The sequence below is a fragment of the Epinephelus moara genome, chromosome 20 (genome assembly GCF_006386435.1).
Source record: "Epinephelus moara isolate mb chromosome 20, YSFRI_EMoa_1.0, whole genome shotgun sequence".
Taxonomy (NCBI): domain Eukaryota; kingdom Metazoa; phylum Chordata; class Actinopteri; order Perciformes; family Serranidae; genus Epinephelus; species Epinephelus moara.
The window spans coordinates 43,014,837-43,032,173 of NC_065525.1; the positions used below are offsets into that span (position 1 = coordinate 43,014,837).

Consider the following 17,337-nt stretch of genomic DNA (forward strand, 5'->3'; position numbering starts at 1 on the left):
AATAACAGGTCATCAATATCCATTTTATCCATCACTCTGCTCCCCTGCTGACCGCAACGAGCAGTGTGTGTTTGGCGTAACCTAGCAACACAACAATATCGTTCATTGGTGTGGATGCTGCCATTGTTATCGTTATAGTTAACGTTACAGTTATCTTTCTTGGTGTGGACGGCCCTTAAGACACACTGGGACATACTGAGTCCACTGTCTGTGGGTCAATATGAGACCCAGCAATCTAAAAGAAGATGGATAATTCAGAAAAATGATCAACTACCAATATGTAATAAAAGTGCCTCCTCATACAAAAAGCCAGATGTTCATTAAAAGAGCAGCTCAGTGTTCTGTACAAACCTGTGGTCACGCTCGAGTCATGAGTCTAAGTTTAGTATTTAAAGTAAAACACAAAACTCCTCTGGTCATCCACTGAATGAGAACACACACTAACCCATGATCCACCAGCTCCCACCCTCCAGGGTTCAGCAGAGGTCACATCATATAGAAAAGCTTTACAGGCTGATCAGACACAATGAGCATCACTGCCTCCACTACATGACCTATTAGTGTGACTGACAGGACAAAGATAAGAGCCAGATTGAAGCGGAGGACATTTTCATATCATGGTCTGCAAATGACAGCGACATACTGCCTCAGTTCTTATGACACTTAGGGCTCTGATTTCGAAGCAGGCCAACGACTAGCACAAGCAGTGTGCAGATAGTTTGGTATTTCCCTGACCTTGAAATGTGCTTTGCATGTTTGTGTGACATTTTGGTGCCCAGCACTACAAACTCGGTACACAGGAGGGAGGAGGAACACAAACAGATGGAGGGTACATTCAAAAGAGGCAGCACAAAGCAAGTTGCTGGTATTTTGTTAGAAATTGAGTCTTAGGGTGCTTTCAGACCTAGAGTTCGCTTGCTTTGGTCCCAGGTGCTTTCAGACCTAGAGTTCGCTTGCTTTGGTCCCAGTCTGGGTTGATTTTAGCGCTGCTCATCATGGACTATATTGCTGTCATTGTTCATTTTAGTCAAACCATACAGTTTGAAAACGAGGCGCGGCTCCAACTAGAAAACAATGTTTTGATGCATTGGATGTGCTGAATGTGCATATTAAGGCAGTACAGGAGGAGGTGCACATTAATAATCCTCCAGGACTGTAACATGCTCATGTTTAACCCAAACAATGTGTCATGTGACTGCAGTTGCTTCACATCCAGGTCGGAACACCTTCTCACCACAAACCAACCGCACCAGAGTTCATTTGGAACCAGACTGAGACCACCTCTTCAAGAAGGTCTCGGTCTGATTGTTTTGGTGCACACCTGAGTGTGATTGCTGTGTTCACACCTGCCCAAACGAACCGCACTGAGGGGGCAAATGAACTTGAGTTTGATTGAACCGAACCAAACAGGGCAGGTGAGAAAGCATCCTTACTTCACACAGGACTAATACTGACCTCTAGAAATATGTAATAATTGGGAAGTTGTGTCTGATCTGAATGCTGTGCAAATCTGCCATGTCTGTAATTTGTCAAGTTCCACAGCAATTTACCCACCCATTTTCACTAACACAGATGTCATGTGATAATAATCCTGTGCATGACATCTCAGTGATTTGGAGCTGTATTATTTATTCATTCTTTGCAAGATATTTTGTTTCCTCTGCACCTTGGAGGCTGCATTGGCAATTATTAAGTGCAAGATTTGACAACATTTTGGGTGTACATCAGGAGGCTAATCTCACTAGACAGGATGGAGACTCATTCACAGAAAGAGCAAACTCTAATCCGTTAGAAGAGCGAAATCTCGAAAGATGACGGTTATTATGTCATAGCCTAGTATTAATAGTAACGCAGAGCCTTGTCATCATATCTGGAGAATAATGTCAGTTATTTTTAGTAAAATACAGAAACACTGGTGGTTTTATTAACAAACTAAACACTTGCAGTAACACCGAAGAAGCATCTTTCCATTTGTGGAGATAGTTTTCATGCTTATAGTGATGTGATGACTTCAGTAATGTGACTGGTTCAAGTGTATTTATTCATCACTACTCCCTCCAATTTCTATTTCACTTCACCAAGCCCTTTTTCATTTTGCTCTGCTGGTAATACATGAACCAAGATAGTTGGTGCTCTTGGACACATCCTTACAGTTTGAGGATCCAAGACCTACCACTGTGCACTTGTTGCATTTGCACAATTTGCACACAGATGTGATGAGTTGGTGTCATGTTACTGAGCGTGTGCAGCCAACTTTGATAAAACTAAGCAGAAAATGATCACCATCTGTGCTGATACCAGTCAAATGACTGATAGATCAATAATCAGTGTATCCCTGGTTAAAGACACACTGTGGGTTTTGTACAGCATCCCCAACAGTTTCATCTCAGTTTACTGTTGATGGTGAACAAACAACCAACAAAGTGTAAAAGGACTTTCTTTCTGACAACATCTTTAAAAACCCTTTCAGTCACTTCACTAAAACGGCCTCAGAAACAAGATAAATCATCCTGACCTCGCTGCTGTGACTCTTAATTTAAAGCTGTATTTAGAGACCGGAACATGCTGGTTGTCTCATATTGTCCTGAAGCTGACAGAGAGCAGAGCAGGATCAACAGAGGCTGCAGGACATAGTCGACTTTGACCATCATACAGTCAACGCTCCCTCGAGCCAGACAAAATCTCATATGTCCTCCGCTGGTTTAATGGTGAGTCACCAGTAAAGGGGCCTAAAACATCATTACATACCAACGTGGCTCTGACTGAAAACACCAAACTGTATTCACAGTGGAGCATCACACTGCCTGTGGTTGAACTTAAGTTTAGTTTTACTTTCACATGTCTGGTGTTGTGATGCTCCAGCTGGCAGTCATCCCTGATGTTTTAGAGATGGTGTCAGTGCGAACACAAACTGAACACAGAAGCAGAGTTTCTCAACATATTTACCTTCAACCGGTGATGATCTCAGTCTGGCACACAGTCCGTTAACATCTCCATAACCGTCCTTGATCTTAGTTACTGCTTCTGCTCCTCGTAACTCCATGAGTGAGCGCAGCTCCTGCAATGAGCAGCTGAACTCTGCCTCGTGGTTGGCCTCGCCACGTCGGCCATGTTTGGACCCACGAAAAGAGTTGTTGGCCATGTCTCCTTCCTCTGGCTCTCGACAGAGGCCTCCCAAAAAACACAGACTCAGTGGTCGGCCTGAGGTGCAGATCTGGCCTGACAGGGACTGTGTGACTGTGGGGGACAGATAGATCAGGTTATTTCAGAAGGAAAACAAACAAGTGACTCTTTGGGAAAAAGGTAGAAATATCACCACCTAAAGGGCGCGACTGGACAGTTAGGGATGGGCACAGGACACCAAGGTCATGTGCTTGGTATTGCTTCTGGTCTTAAATGACTGATATTTCTTATGTCTCGACATATTTAATTTGACTTTTTCCTAGCAAGAAATATGATGTCAACAAATTTCTCTTCTAGAATTAAATTCCTCGGATTGTGGAGGTTTTGAAGTGTGCACCAGTGTCCGAAATAGGGCTGCAGCTTCACGGTATCACAGCATTACAGAATTATTCTTATTATAATTTAAAATGACTAAAGGAATGAAAACAGAGGTGTTATTTTGGTTAAACAAATGTTTTATTACTATAACTTGAAACCATTTTTTAAAAATGCCAGTTTGTGTAAAGGTCTCCCTTTTGAAAATAACTATAATAAATTTGAGATTCTCAATCCAGTTGCATTTTTTTCAATAATGTAGATAGGCAAATGTACACGGTGTGATTACTGTCAATTTTAATATCACAGTACTGTCCGAAATTAACTTTTTGACTCCTTTGGGGGACTAGTAGATGTAAAAATACACCAGCCAAGCATATTTTCTATCGTCCAAGATAACAGTAGCAAGCAGCAAACCGGCGGCAAGCGATAGTTTAGTAAAGTTTATTTCAAACATGCATATTTTACTGGTCAACATGTCTGTATATTGGGCATGACTTCAGTATCTAATTATTTAAAATGCTGCAGTAAAACAACTTTAAAATGTTCAAAGTTTGTCTATGTAGAAATGAATGGGATATTGTTTTGATTTTAGCATCTAATGCTGTTGGGACAGAAAAAGAAAGTGTTGACAGATGTATTTCAACAAAGTAAAACAATTAAAAATAAAAAAACCCCTCCCATTTTAAACAACCCTCCTGGCCAGTCGAGTCTAGATTACTGAGTTTACAAGGTGATCATGAATGCACCGTGGTTGGTGTCCACACTATTTGCTGTACAAAGTAATATAGATTTCAGAGTTCACGAGGGGCTCCTGAATGCACCATGAAGTGCTTGTCACTGTGAGAGTCAAACTCATCTCTGACACATAAGACAAAGGAGGACAGAAACAGTGCGACCATAAATGACACCAACATATTGTAGAGACTCCGCATAGTTTTTTATCAGGTGACTATTTTGGTACAAACATTTACCCGCCAGTGTGGAAGCCAGCCTCCTGAGATTTACGCGCCAAACAGAAAATCTTCCCGCATTTGGCGCTTGGCGGGTGTTTATTTTGGACCTCATCATGTACATCATCATATAAAAATATTTGATTGAAAACACAATTAGTAATCTAAATAATTAATATGAAAACTATTTCAGAATTCCTTGTTTTATCCTTCCTAGCCTGACAACCAATTTTAGCTCTAAGCACATTACTTTTCTCAAGGGCAACAGCAGGAGTCAATCAGGAGTATTTAAGGCGAGAACAAACTTAATGACAGAAAATATTCATTTTAAAGTCTCTGTGTGGGTCAGCAGGAGGATGAAAAATATTTAAACAACGTTCAGAGTTTGTTCAGTTTTCAAATCTCCTGAACAAATTCAGTTCTCACCATAACTAGTGGTTACGTTTTTTTTGTTAACTGAGAGGTTACTCAATCAAAAAAGAAAAAGATCAGTACATCTTAATTGTTGATTCACTTTGAACATGATGGATGAATATCTATGTGTGGTGTAGAGTATTGTGCCTGCTGGTGTGTGAACTGAAAGCCTTTATATTTGTTCCTCACAGGTTGTGACCTCTGTGCCTTCAACTGTAATCTGTGTCAATCAGTCAGCCGAGGCTTAATCTGAGCAAGAGAGAAGCAGCCTGTTTCAGGAAGGAGAGGAGGAAAAGAACTACTGGGAGGTGAACGAGCTGAGAGACAAGTTATCTGGTCAAACTGGTGGATAGAGCTTTGCTGCTTACACAACTAGAGCTTCATTAGTTATTCCAGTTAACAGTCCAAAAACACAAACAGATTCGTTTTACAACAGGAAACACTGAAGGGCTGTAAATCTTCACATTAGAGAAGCTGCAACAGGATCATTTAGATTTTTATAAAATTCTCTTTGGATCAGTTAATAATGAATGAGTAATCACAGCAGTACATAATATTATACAAACAATAGCTGCATAAAAAAACAGACTCAACCTTCCACATGAAGAAAACACACTCAGGATTTTTGACATAAACACTTTTCAAAGCCAGCCTGATATAACATTACTGTATCACTGAGGAGAAGAAAGGCTTTACTTACAGAAACTTCCCCCATCGCCTCCTGTTAGCAGCAGCAGGTATTAGTGGCAGTCTGATTACTCTGAGCAGCGTCACACTCACAGCTCCAGAAACAGCCCATAACCCAGCCACTGCTCCTCAGCCGGCAGTCTGCAGACCTGCTCCTAGACCACAGTTTATTTCCAAAACCAGCCTGTTGTTCAAAAATTCAATTTGACCTTCAGCAAGCTCACAGCCACAAGCAGCGCTCCATCGGAGGAAAAAACAGGAGCTGGCTAACTGATTATCTGAGGAAAGCCTCGCTTAATCTAATTAGACAATCTGTGGCTTCAGTGAGAGCCAGAAAGACTGCTGCTGCTGCAGCTCCTCCTGCTGAGCACAACACACAATGTCTACACACGCCAGGTCTGCACAAAGTCACAGACTGGGTCTACACAGAGCAGGTCTACATACACGTCTACACACACCACATCTAAATCTGCTGTAGCTCCTCCTGCTGAGAGACACACCAGGTCTGCACAAAGTCACAGATTGGGTCTACACAGGTCAGGTCTACACACATGTCTATACACACACCACATCTAAACCTGCAGCAGCTTCACCTGCAGAGAGGAATACACCAAACAGAGCAGAAGATGTAAAACTGAAGACAGGAAGCAACAACCAGAAAACGCCCTAGCAACCAGTTAACTGTGATAAAAGAACTGAAACAGGCTAGCATAATCTAATTTCAGGAAAACTGTCAATGCTAGCGGTGCGTCCTTTATTACTCTGCCTGTTTCAGAGCCCAGTGTTCATTGTGTTAACACTAGCTAGCAATATGTTATTACGTAGAAGTGAAAGACTCAAATGTCTCAAGATAGATGGGTCTAGTGACTGGGGGTTTAAACACAATGCAAAATGAACTAATGCCATGAATATCTGCATGTAACTTATGAATTAAAAATCAGTAGCATTTTCGCTAATTGATTCAGGATCACAAAACATAATACCTGATGCTCAAGTGTAGTGATATTTTCTTACACCTCTGATATATGTATTAGGGTTGCAAATTGTAAGCACTTTACTTAATCCATTGTTGGTAACATTAACAATCAATTCATGAATTGATTGTGATTAACGTTGCTTATATCAAACAATACCAAATGTGCTTTTTCCTCAATCAAAGCTGACAGCAACATATTGCATAAACTCTAACAGCACTGCGATATGGAAAAAATCAAATGCCACAGTGTTTTTTACCAAATACCTTGACACTAATATTACAAAACTCAAAACCAGAGAAGATATCTAGTCTCATGTTTATGATATTGATATAATATTGATACATTGCCTCGCCCAAGCATAGCCTATCAATAGATTGATTAAATTTCACACATTTGATCAAATTTCTAACAACCAATCAATGGATTGTTGAGTGATCGTTATCATCCCCAATAAGCATACACAAAATATAAAGGCAGTTGCCAACAAGTGTCTAAATGAGACTACAGAGGTTGATGGGGGGACATTAAACGTTATCATGCCATAACGGTTTTACAGCCTTGTTGAGGTGGTGACGGTGATGCCATACGACCTTGGTGTAGTCTGTTTATAGTCTAACGTTAGCTTTTTACTTCTGGTGATTGCATTTACACTTCAAAATGAATAAAAGTGAAGTTCCTTTGTGAAGATTATCTCGCTGAACAAAACGTACTGGGATCGTAAACTTTTGTTTGACACAGAGCTTATGTCCTCCAATAATCCAAAATCCAATGTTAAAATCCAGTTGGCTTTTTGTTGAGGGAACCAGGGTGATTTTAACTTCCATGTTGGACGACAAAAACAAAACAAAACATGATCCCTGCAAAACTACCAGGCGTTCTGAACTACCATTGTTTTGGTTTCTAACAGACTCGCACACAAAACTCACGCACACGTCCCTCCCCCCCGCCCTGTGAGCAGCAGTGATGCTGGCTGACGTCAGGTGGCACATACACACGTGACACACACACACACACACACACACACACACACACAGGTGGATTACAGCACATAGAGACACAGGAGGATTAACTGAACACACACATGGGGTGATATCACTGTTTCACATTTGCATGATAGTGTTTTCACACTGAGCTAGCATGACCTTTGACCCCACACTCTAAAACTCACTCTGTCAAAGTAGTTCAAGGATTGGGCGGATCAGCGAGGGAACAACCACGCGTCCCTCAGTCACCAGTCTATCAGAGCTCTGATTCATGCAGCCACAAAACCATAATTGATACAAATTTCTAATACACATTTTAATCTAGTACACACTTCACTGCATGTTACAACTTAAGAGACTGTCTTAAATAAATCAATTTATCTCATAAGAAGATTAAAGTCTGTGAGATAAACTTGCTTGATAAGTTCATTCTGGGTGAATTGTTTTACTGAGCACTGGGCAAGTGTGTATGTGTGTGTGCTTCCACCCAGTGGTCACCCATAGTCAACACACTACACACAGCACACCTTGAATTTAGGACAATCTCTAATCTTCTGTGTTTTATTGTTGGAGGAAAACCTTCTATTTACCACAGTATACTGTTAGTCCATAACAAAGTGATCCCACATTGTTACCAATGAATTTCAAAAACTTTTCCATAATATCCTACCACATTTTTTAAGCCTAATATAGCGTCACAGCCATACATTATTACACATGCACTTCCCAGGCATTTTCAGAAATACAAACTGATACTGCTTGCTAACTTTACTCACCTGTTAGACATTCATGCCGCCAACTAGCTGCATGTGCCAACAGTCCAGACTGGCACATATGGTCACTTAGGGAAAAATGTAAAGCCACACCCCTTCTTGGCGATATAAAATCAAAGATGTCAATGCAATTTGATGTGTGTTTGAATTATTTTTTCATTTCATTTATTTTCATTTGGTTGTTTTCCACTCTGACAGTGAATACTATCGTATCTCATGAGCCTCAGATCATTAATCATATCGACATACCAGTCCCTTTAAGTTAGGGGTGTCCAAACTTTTTTGGCGGCCAGATAACACAATGTGAAAATACCTGCGGGGGCAAACTGATTCTCGCATCAAATGGGTTTAAAACAAAAAAAGTGAGACAAATGCAACCATTTTTATCTTTAAATGAACTATTACTACATGATGTCTGTCTACAATCTGTATGATAGTCCTATCATTGTGAGGTGAAGCGTAAAAATACAAAGTGATCTTGCTCGTAAAACTATTGTTTTGTAAAGGGCTACATATGGTATATTTTGAAAGTCAAGCCAAGGGCCGATTAAAATTGGTCTGTGGGCCACAATTGGCCCCTGGGCCAGACTTTGGACATGCCTGCTTTAAGTGAAACAGAAATGAAGACCAAAATTAAGCACAAGTTAAAAGAAAGGTGGCAAAAGCAGTGGGAAGAAGAAAGAACAGACAGATGGTTTTATAGAATAAAAGAAATGTAGGTGTGATGAGAAGGACGGTGAGATCCTGCAGAGAGGAAACTATAATATCAAGACTACGATTTGTTCATCCAGGACTTAATAGCATACTATTTAAAATAAAGAAACATAACTCGGGAAACTGTGACTCTTGTGACCAGGAGGAAACCTTAGAACATGTTATACTTTACTTTGGAAAATATGAGGTTGAGAGAAGGGAACACATAGAGGACCTTAAAAAAATTAAGTTTTGATTTAAGAGATATTTTACAAAAAAGTTTGAGTGAGAGAAACGCAAGCAAATCCAGTTGCCTACGATATAGCACTTATGATTACCATGACCTGGTTGACTGAGAATCTTCACCGACATGTTATCAAGCATTATCAAGCATTTGTCTTAGGAGACAAATCTGTTTGAGAGAGAGTATAGCATCATTTTATTCATTTGCCTACATTTTCTTTATATTAAGATTTTTTTCCCTTGTTGTCAGAATTAGTACATTTAAGATAAAATCACGAACGATCCACACTCCTCACCAGTAGGTGGCGGTAATGCCAATAAAGAAGAAGAAGAAGAAGAAAGCTGTGATCTTCTCAGGGGGAGTGGCCCTCACATGCATCTATCAAACACAGCTGATCGTGACGTCACTCGGCAACATGGCGGACTGGAATAGAGGTAATGTTTTTTGACACGTACTCACTTCTGAATATTTAGCCATTAACCGTCCTGAGCAGGTCAGGGCTGATGTAACAGCTGTGTGATCGAGTGTATAACCTAAACGAAACATCAGATCAGCGGTGTGTTCAGTGTTTACATCGGTAGTTACTTCACTTGGAGGCTAACAGTGGATCTTAGTTAACAGGCTAACTAGCTGAAGAGTTTAGCTGTTTGTTTATCTGTTTCAACATCACACAGGTCCTGACCACCATGAACGGAAAGGCTTGCTCAGCCCGTGATACTCTACCATTATTCTCTGCGCAAGAGGGAGTCAAGATGATTAATTCGTCCCTGATATGCGCGCGCAGTTAAGAAGTTAATTCTTGTGTATGTTCGCTTAATGCCAACAACAGGAAAAACATGGTCTACCATGTCCTGTGACCACTTCCTCTAGTCACCCTAACAGGACACGGTAGTCCTGTTATGACATGGTAATCACGTTAGCAGGACACGGTAGTCCGGGTTCTTAGCATACTTATTTACACTCCGACACAAGAGTGGTAAGTGGTGTCATGTCATACATCAGTCAGGAATGGCACAGGCCAGCAAGAGAAAGTGTAACTGTCGGGAGGTAGGGAGTGCTTTAAGTTAACGTAATTATATATATTAATGTTAGTTAACGCAACCGTTAAGTGGCTTTAACTCAGCAGGTGTCCGACCGTTTGGTAGAAAGCTGTCAGTTGGTGTGAACGTACTCTATGTTAGGTTCATTTGGGGAGTTAACGTTAGTGCATCGTTATTACACTGTAAAGATATATTAATCAATGTATCCATCAAATACTCAGTAGACAGACTGTTTAATCGATTTAAAGTCCAGCTCTATTTTGTTTTATTTTAGTTTTTTATATCATTCGGAAGCTTTCCAGTAGTGTTTGTATTCAAGATCTGAAAATTCTAATTTTGGTCTGTATGTTTTTAGCGTTAAAATCATTGTGTCTACAGGCATCTAAAGTGAATGCATTTTAAGACGTTTTCAATTTAATTTTAATCTCAAATTTTAGACTGATGTTTGGACACATCATCTTTCTCTTATTTAAACAGTACAGTTAAATATAAAGGTAAGTATATGTAGTCCCATGCAAATGAAGTGAGTCAGACTTGTATATATTTTGCTAACAGGTGAGTGCAAAATAAAATAGAAAGACAGAATGGGGTTCAGATGTAGGTTTAACGATTTGTAGCATCATAAATGTGGAGTTTGACTCACTTTTGATAAAATAAAATAAAATATGGATAAATTAAATTATATGACATTTTTGTGGCAGTTAAGACCTCACACATTCAAGGCTGTTTAGTGACTCTCAATGCCTAATATCTGCTGCTCCCCTACGTTGTGAGCTAAAATTAATGTTTCTGTCAGCTGAGTCTGGTGGCTTTAAAGATGGCGATATAAGGGCTTCAGTCCCCCACTGGGAAGAGCTGACTGCAGGGTAAAACGGTAAATTAATGCCTTCACTTTACTGTGGTCTTTTTTAGGAGTCTAAAATACGTTAAGCTGCTCCCCGTCCACAGCCACGACACTTGAGCACTGACCCACCCACCGCTTTGTGCTAATGGCTGAGCTGGAGTTTGAAGTTGAATTGAACCTAACGTTGGCTAACGCTAATAAACGGTCATTATGTGGACTGCAGCTAACGTTAGCCTAACTTTAGCGCAGGAGAAATTTATCTGGTTAAATTTCACTCACTTATTTAATTATTTTTCGTCAGTTGACAAAACATAAGTAATTAAGTGGCCTATGGCTGTCATAAGATTTAACTTAGCTTTTCTACATGTCGACCGCCATTAAAAGTAATGTTCAGCTGTTGTTAGCTAAGGTTTGCTATGTTAGCTAACCTTAGCTCACTGATGTAAGAGGGCATGAACGTTAGGTGGCGCCCTTTTCAGCGGGCTGTTAGATTATCTTTCTTAACGACGCTTAAATTAATTTAAAAACATACTCAAAGCTATGAATATTCTTACCTTTGACTAACTTATATATCTTCTTCTTCTTCATTTGTTAGTAAGGAAAACCGTCGTTATGCACATTATTTTATACTTGATTGTGGAAGGCAAGACCCGCCCCATGTTGCCCTACTCCTCCTCCGATTGGCTTACCTTGACGTTCTTAAACTGTAATGCCTGAATCAAACCAATCCAACCAAAGATGCAACAAGTAGTAGCCAATCAGAGGGAGAGTAGGGCGGGTCATGCCGTACCAACTACACACCCTTGACAAGTGGTGCAGTTTTAAATAAATGATTTAGGGACTGTTCTTACCTATTTTTTTTTATCCTATCCAAAGCTATAAATATTTTTCTTTGAGCCATCCCGAGTGATCTGGGTGAAAAATGCACGATACTCCCTCCACCATAAATTATTCGATAGATTTTAAAAACTGGCATCATGATGGCGGTGACCTGGGGTGGGGAGCCCCTCTGTGTGGAGTTTGCATGTTCTGTGTCAGCGTGGGTTTCCTCCAGGTGCTCCAGTTTCCTCCCACAGTCCAAAGACATGCAGGTTAATTGGTGACTCTAAATTGTCCGTAGGTGTGAATGTGAGTGTGAATGGTTGTCTGTCTCTATGTGTCAGCCCTGTGATAGTCTGGTGACCTGTCCAGGGTGAACCCTGCCTCTCACCCAGTGTCAGCTGGGATAGGCCTCAGCACCCCCGCGACCCCCTGTAGGATAAGTGGTTACAGAAAATGAATGAATGAATTTTAAAAACTGACTGGTTGATGTTTGAAAGTTAAAGACAAAATGCTGGAGTTTAAAAAAGCCTCAGTTTTTTCACTCTTGTCGTGCCTGCTGGTTAGTCAGTGCAAACGGTTTATTTTTAGCAAAATGTTTAATGAGACATAAAGATTAAACAGGTTTTGATGAAATAAGGTTTGATTTGGACATGTTTAGTTTTGTTTTTACCCTGAATGGAAGTGTTGATCCCACATAATGTGTTCAAGGACTGTCGGAAATTTAAAGATCCAACCATAATTTCTGTTTTTACAGATTCTTGCCATGATAAATGGTGTAATTTTGGCATTTTCTTTGAAAATTGGTGATAAATTAAACACAGAGTGCAGCCATTTAAAGTCCCTCCCAAGTGCTTTAAAAACTACAGACAGGCCTTTTTTGATTTATTAAGACAGAACCAGGGAAACTATAAAACTTTTACAGTTTCCTTAGACAGAACAAAGAAATAATACAGCACCTAAATATTTATGTAGACTTCATTAGCAGCTGTTTATTACCAGATGATTAAAAAAAAAAGTTGAATTCTTACTAATTGGAAAAACTGAAAGTATGATCTTCCATTTTACCCATGAACAGTACCAGATTGCATATCTAGGAACCTTACTAACGTACTGCAGTTACATCTCAGTCCCTTTTAGGAGACTATTAGGAAACTATGGGGACAGTAAAATAAAGTGTTTCAGGTTTACTAACTGACTGACATGTTACAGGGGGCTCAGGCAGGCTTCACTTATTTGTCGGTCTATCAGTTTATTTGTAAGTGAATAGCGAGAATGTAACAATAGAACCTACTTAAGACTTGACACAGAATTATGTCTACAGCAACCACTGATTCATTTCTGATCCCGTGTGTTTGTGTGTCTCCAGGTCATGGCTCTGTGGACGACATGCTGGATACTGAAAACAAACGGCTGGCTGAGAACCTGGCCACCAAAGTCTCCAGACTGAAATCTGTGAGTCACAACAAACAGTTAAACAATGAAGTACCATTCCATATATACACATTATGTTCCTTCCTCACAATCTGCTCTATGTCCTCTCCACTGTCCCGTAGTTTGACCCTGTGATAATATAAAGATTAATCTGATGTTATTGCTCATTCATTTTCTAGAAAGGATAAAATGTGTAAGATGTGTCTTTTATTTTAACTCTGTCATCTGTCCTGTCTCTGAATCTGACAGCTGGCATACGAAATCGACAGAGAGGCTGATGATCAGAATGAGTATCTGGATGGCATGGTGAGTCCATGTTTGTGTGTATGTGTGCATATATGTTAATTTATATGTATATTTACACGCCATGTCCCTGGAAAGAGCTTGTTTGTGATTGGCTCGTAGGTGTCCATTTAAATTAAATCTTCAGTTTATTTTATCCATCCATCCATTTTCAAACGCTTATCTGAAGCCGGGTCGAGGGGGCAGCAGGCTGAACAACGTACTCCAGACATCCCTCTCCCCAGTGACGCTTTTCAGCTCCCTCTGGGGGACCCTGAGGCGTCCCCAGGCCAGACAAGATATATGACCCCTGCAGCGTGTTCTGGGTCTGCCCCGGGGCCTCCTACCAGTAAGACGTGAACGGGAGGTTCAGTTTATTTGCACTAAAAGATAAAAAATAGACAAAATGCATACTAGAAAAAAGATTAATTTCAGTGCAGGAGAGGAAGGAAGCCTGAAAGGCATTTTAAGAGCCTTTCCCGACACAAATCCACTACAAAAACTCCCAAAAACCTGACGTTATTACACATTAAAAATGAAACAAAACAAGCAAATAACAAACAAACAAGCAGCACAAAAAATATCCACATGCACACAACACACAAGGAAACATAAACAGCTTTAAGAGAAAGGAAAACAAACAAACAAGAACCAGAAAAACAAACCTAGAATAAATACAACTAACAGAATCATCTTGCCGTAAGGTTCAACATGAAATGAGGAATTTCCTTAATTTCCTGTCCTAAAAGCTGGCAGAGGAATATACTGAGTTCACTGTCATATTCAGTGCCTTTCATAACTCTAGACCTCTAACGTTGATTTAAAAAAATGAACATCTGATGCATGACAATAAGGTAAATGTAAATATTTTTCATGTAGCTGAATGTGAGTGAATGCCTCAACATAAAATTGAAAAAAAAACAGGACCATTTGTTGTTTCTCTCAGAGGATTTCTTCAACCTGTCTTTGTGAAAAGCTGACTTATTTTCATCCAACTACATATCCCATGATTCTGAGCCATAACTACACTTTTAAAGCCTCTTGGTAGATGTAGTTAGTGAGTGGAAACCAAATGATCGTTGTTTTATCTTAGCAAAGTAAGCCCCCAGGAAGTGCACTGGACTTAAACATAGATTTGAATAGTAACTAGATACCGGAAGCCAAGATTCGTTCCAATGGAGCTGCTCGCCTGGCGCCAAAAAAGTTTCTAGCTTCCAGGTTCACTCTCGCAAAGAGACTGTAAGAAGGAGAAGTGACATGTTTTGTTTTTTTTCAGAGTCTGTGTGGAGGGTTACATTTAATAAATTAGAAGTGAATCTGTTCTGTGAGATGGACAAGTGACTGGCATTAAACAGTCTGTTGGTGTTAATGACCTGCCGACCCATTCACATCACTCCTCTGGATTTAAATGCAGATTTAAATATGTGACTGGAGGATGTTTAAGGGCCGGTTTAATAAAAGTTCCGTCACAATCTTCTCTCCCTCTCTTGTCCTTTTCTTTCCAGGACTCAAACTTCTTGAGTGCGACGGGCCTGCTGAGCGGCAGCGTGAAGCGTTTCTCCACCATGGTCCGATCAGGCAGAGACAACCGCCGCATCCTCTGCTACGTCTCTGTGGGCCTGGTCCTGGTCTTCTTCCTGCTCTACTACATGGTCTCCAGGATCCAACGCTGACAGGAAAACAAAGATCAGCCAGGAGCTGAGACTGCAGACTCATATTTGATAAATCATCTCTGTGGCTCTCCTGCACGGGAAAAGACTTTTTATTCTGCACCAAAGTGAGAAAACAAACAGGAAGTAGACGGGAAACATTTTGTTGTATTGTTGAACTGACCAGCGGGGGCGCCGGCCAGCTCAGCAGGGGAAAAGGTGGTGAGCCTGGTCATACCCAACATGCTGGAGTCTATTAAACAAAAAAACATATGCCTGGAGTTTGTGGCTTTTCAGCCCAGCACCATGTTTGACCCTGCAGCCAGGAAGTCCTAATATGGGCAAAGAGAAGTTGGAGCCTAAACAGAGCTCAGGTGGGAGAAGCGCCCAACACAAATGAGTGGCTGTGCCTCGTTTCCAGACTACACAGTAATTTAAAAGGTGTGTAGGATTTAGTGGCATCTGGTTGCAGAACTGACACTTCTCCTGTGTGCCAAGGGTGGAGGAAAACAACGGGGGAAAATGCGAATGGCCCATTCTAGAGCCAGTGTTTGGTTTGTCCATTGTTGGCTACAGTAGAAACAACATAGTGGGCTCAGTGGAAGAGGAGCCGCTCCGTATGTAGATATTAAGGGCTCATTCTGAGGTTTAGTTTCAGGTGATTCAACACCTATGGTCCATTTCTGCCAACAGATGCCCCTGAATCCTACACACTGGACTTTAAAAGTAGTTTTTGAGTTGTAACTAATTTATTCAAATTATTATTGACAGAATTACTCACCAGTGACACTGACCCCCCCCCCCCCCCCCAAAAAAAAAGTTCTCAGCATTGGTTCGAGGAACATGACAAGGTGCTCAAGCCATCAACATCTCAGATATTATTTATGTAGTGTGGAATTAAGACAGCAGCAGCAGGGAGCAGGATGTGATGCCGCCATCTGCTGTTGGCTGGTCTTCAGGGCACCAGGTGATGTCACCATGTGTTGAAGGGTTGTCAATCTATTGTTTTTTTAACAAGGGTTTGTGTTAGCAGATAGCTCTTGTTAGCATGCAGTGAAATTGTATAGATCTTGATTGACAGGAGACAAAGTTACAGGCTAACACTGATACTGTTGCACATGATTTTATTTTTTTAACAAACATAAATGTGTTGGTTTTGTTTTACTTTGGTTTGATGAGCAATTTAAGTTCAGTGTGTGTTTGCAGTAAAGCCTGTTTCCCTCAAGTAATGATGATTAAAAGTTGGGATCTGTTTTGTTTATGGTTTACACGGACAGTTTGCATAATTCTTCTGTCTTGTTTTTGTACTCCACATTAAGTCGGCACAGCACATCACTGCTGAAGAGAGACTGCAGGAGATTTAAGAGCATTCAAAAGAGTTTCCTTTCTCTGTTTACATTCCAGCTGACTGGATGGCTCATCACCCGCAGCAGACATTTATTATTTTTATTAATTATTATTATCATTAATACACATGTAATAAATGATTTTAATTGTGGAACTTTTTTTGTGGATTTTTTTCCCGCACAGTTAATTTAGGGTCTAAGGCGTAATGTGATACTGAAAATATTTTATGACTTGCAATTTTATAATATTCTTAAATTTAGATAAAAGCCTAGTTTCATAATTATTGTATGCCATGGAGAATATTATACAGATTTATTCTGAAAACCAAATGAGAGTAGATTATATTTTAATAAAAACCACTATAGATTTCAACAATATATCTCATCACTGTTTTTGTTGTTTTTTTAAGAAATATATTTGTACTAGTCCAAACCCATTGGTAGCTTTGTCACCTAGTTTCACATAGATTGACCACGTCAGTGAGTAGAAAAACGTGGGACAGACAGAATGACTGACTGACAGAATGACGCACTGACAGTTTCCGTGATTATGTACAGCATACCATACCATGACTTAGTCATACCAAACATTAGAAAACACCAACAACATTGGTCCACAGGGGGAGCCACAGCGATCGGTCTCATTTTAGCCATTTTGAAGCATTTTTCTGTTGTTATAGCGCCACCCAGTTGCCAATTAG

General features: G+C 40.2%; 2 protein-coding genes across 4 annotated transcripts in view; one reads left to right on the forward strand and one right to left on the reverse strand.

Moving 5' to 3' along the window:
* LOC126407700 (plasma membrane calcium-transporting ATPase 1-like) overlaps positions 1-13,288 on the reverse strand; it is a 50,489-nt gene extending 37,201 nt beyond the window's left edge. The window contains exons 1-2 of one of the 2 annotated variants that reach the window (XM_050072841.1): positions 11,661-13,288; positions 2,947-3,237 (exon numbers count right to left, since the gene is read on the reverse strand). In XM_050072841.1, the coding sequence (XP_049928798.1) occupies positions 2,947-3,237; positions 11,661-11,694 (325 nt within the window). In that variant the 5' untranslated portion in view covers positions 11,695-13,288. Of the gene's footprint in view, positions 1-2,946; positions 3,238-5,565; positions 5,866-11,660 lie in introns of those variants that run through there. The other variant, XM_050072842.1, reaches the window with a different exon arrangement.
* On the forward strand, positions 9,584-16,791 carry bet1l (Bet1 golgi vesicular membrane trafficking protein-like). Of its 2 annotated transcripts, none has more exons than XM_050072970.1 (4): positions 9,584-9,656; positions 13,295-13,380; positions 13,609-13,665; positions 15,147-16,791. In XM_050072970.1, the coding sequence occupies exons 1-4, from the start codon at positions 9,638-9,640 to the stop codon at positions 15,312-15,314; spliced, it is 330 nt and encodes a 109-aa protein (XP_049928927.1). In that variant the 5' UTR covers positions 9,584-9,637; the 3' UTR covers positions 15,315-16,791. The 2 variants fall into 2 exon arrangements, with proteins under 2 accessions (XP_049928927.1, XP_049928928.1); XM_050072971.1 differs by lacking the exon at positions 9,584-9,656 and adding an exon at positions 10,245-10,269.
* Positions 16,792-17,337: the final 546 nt, after the last annotated feature.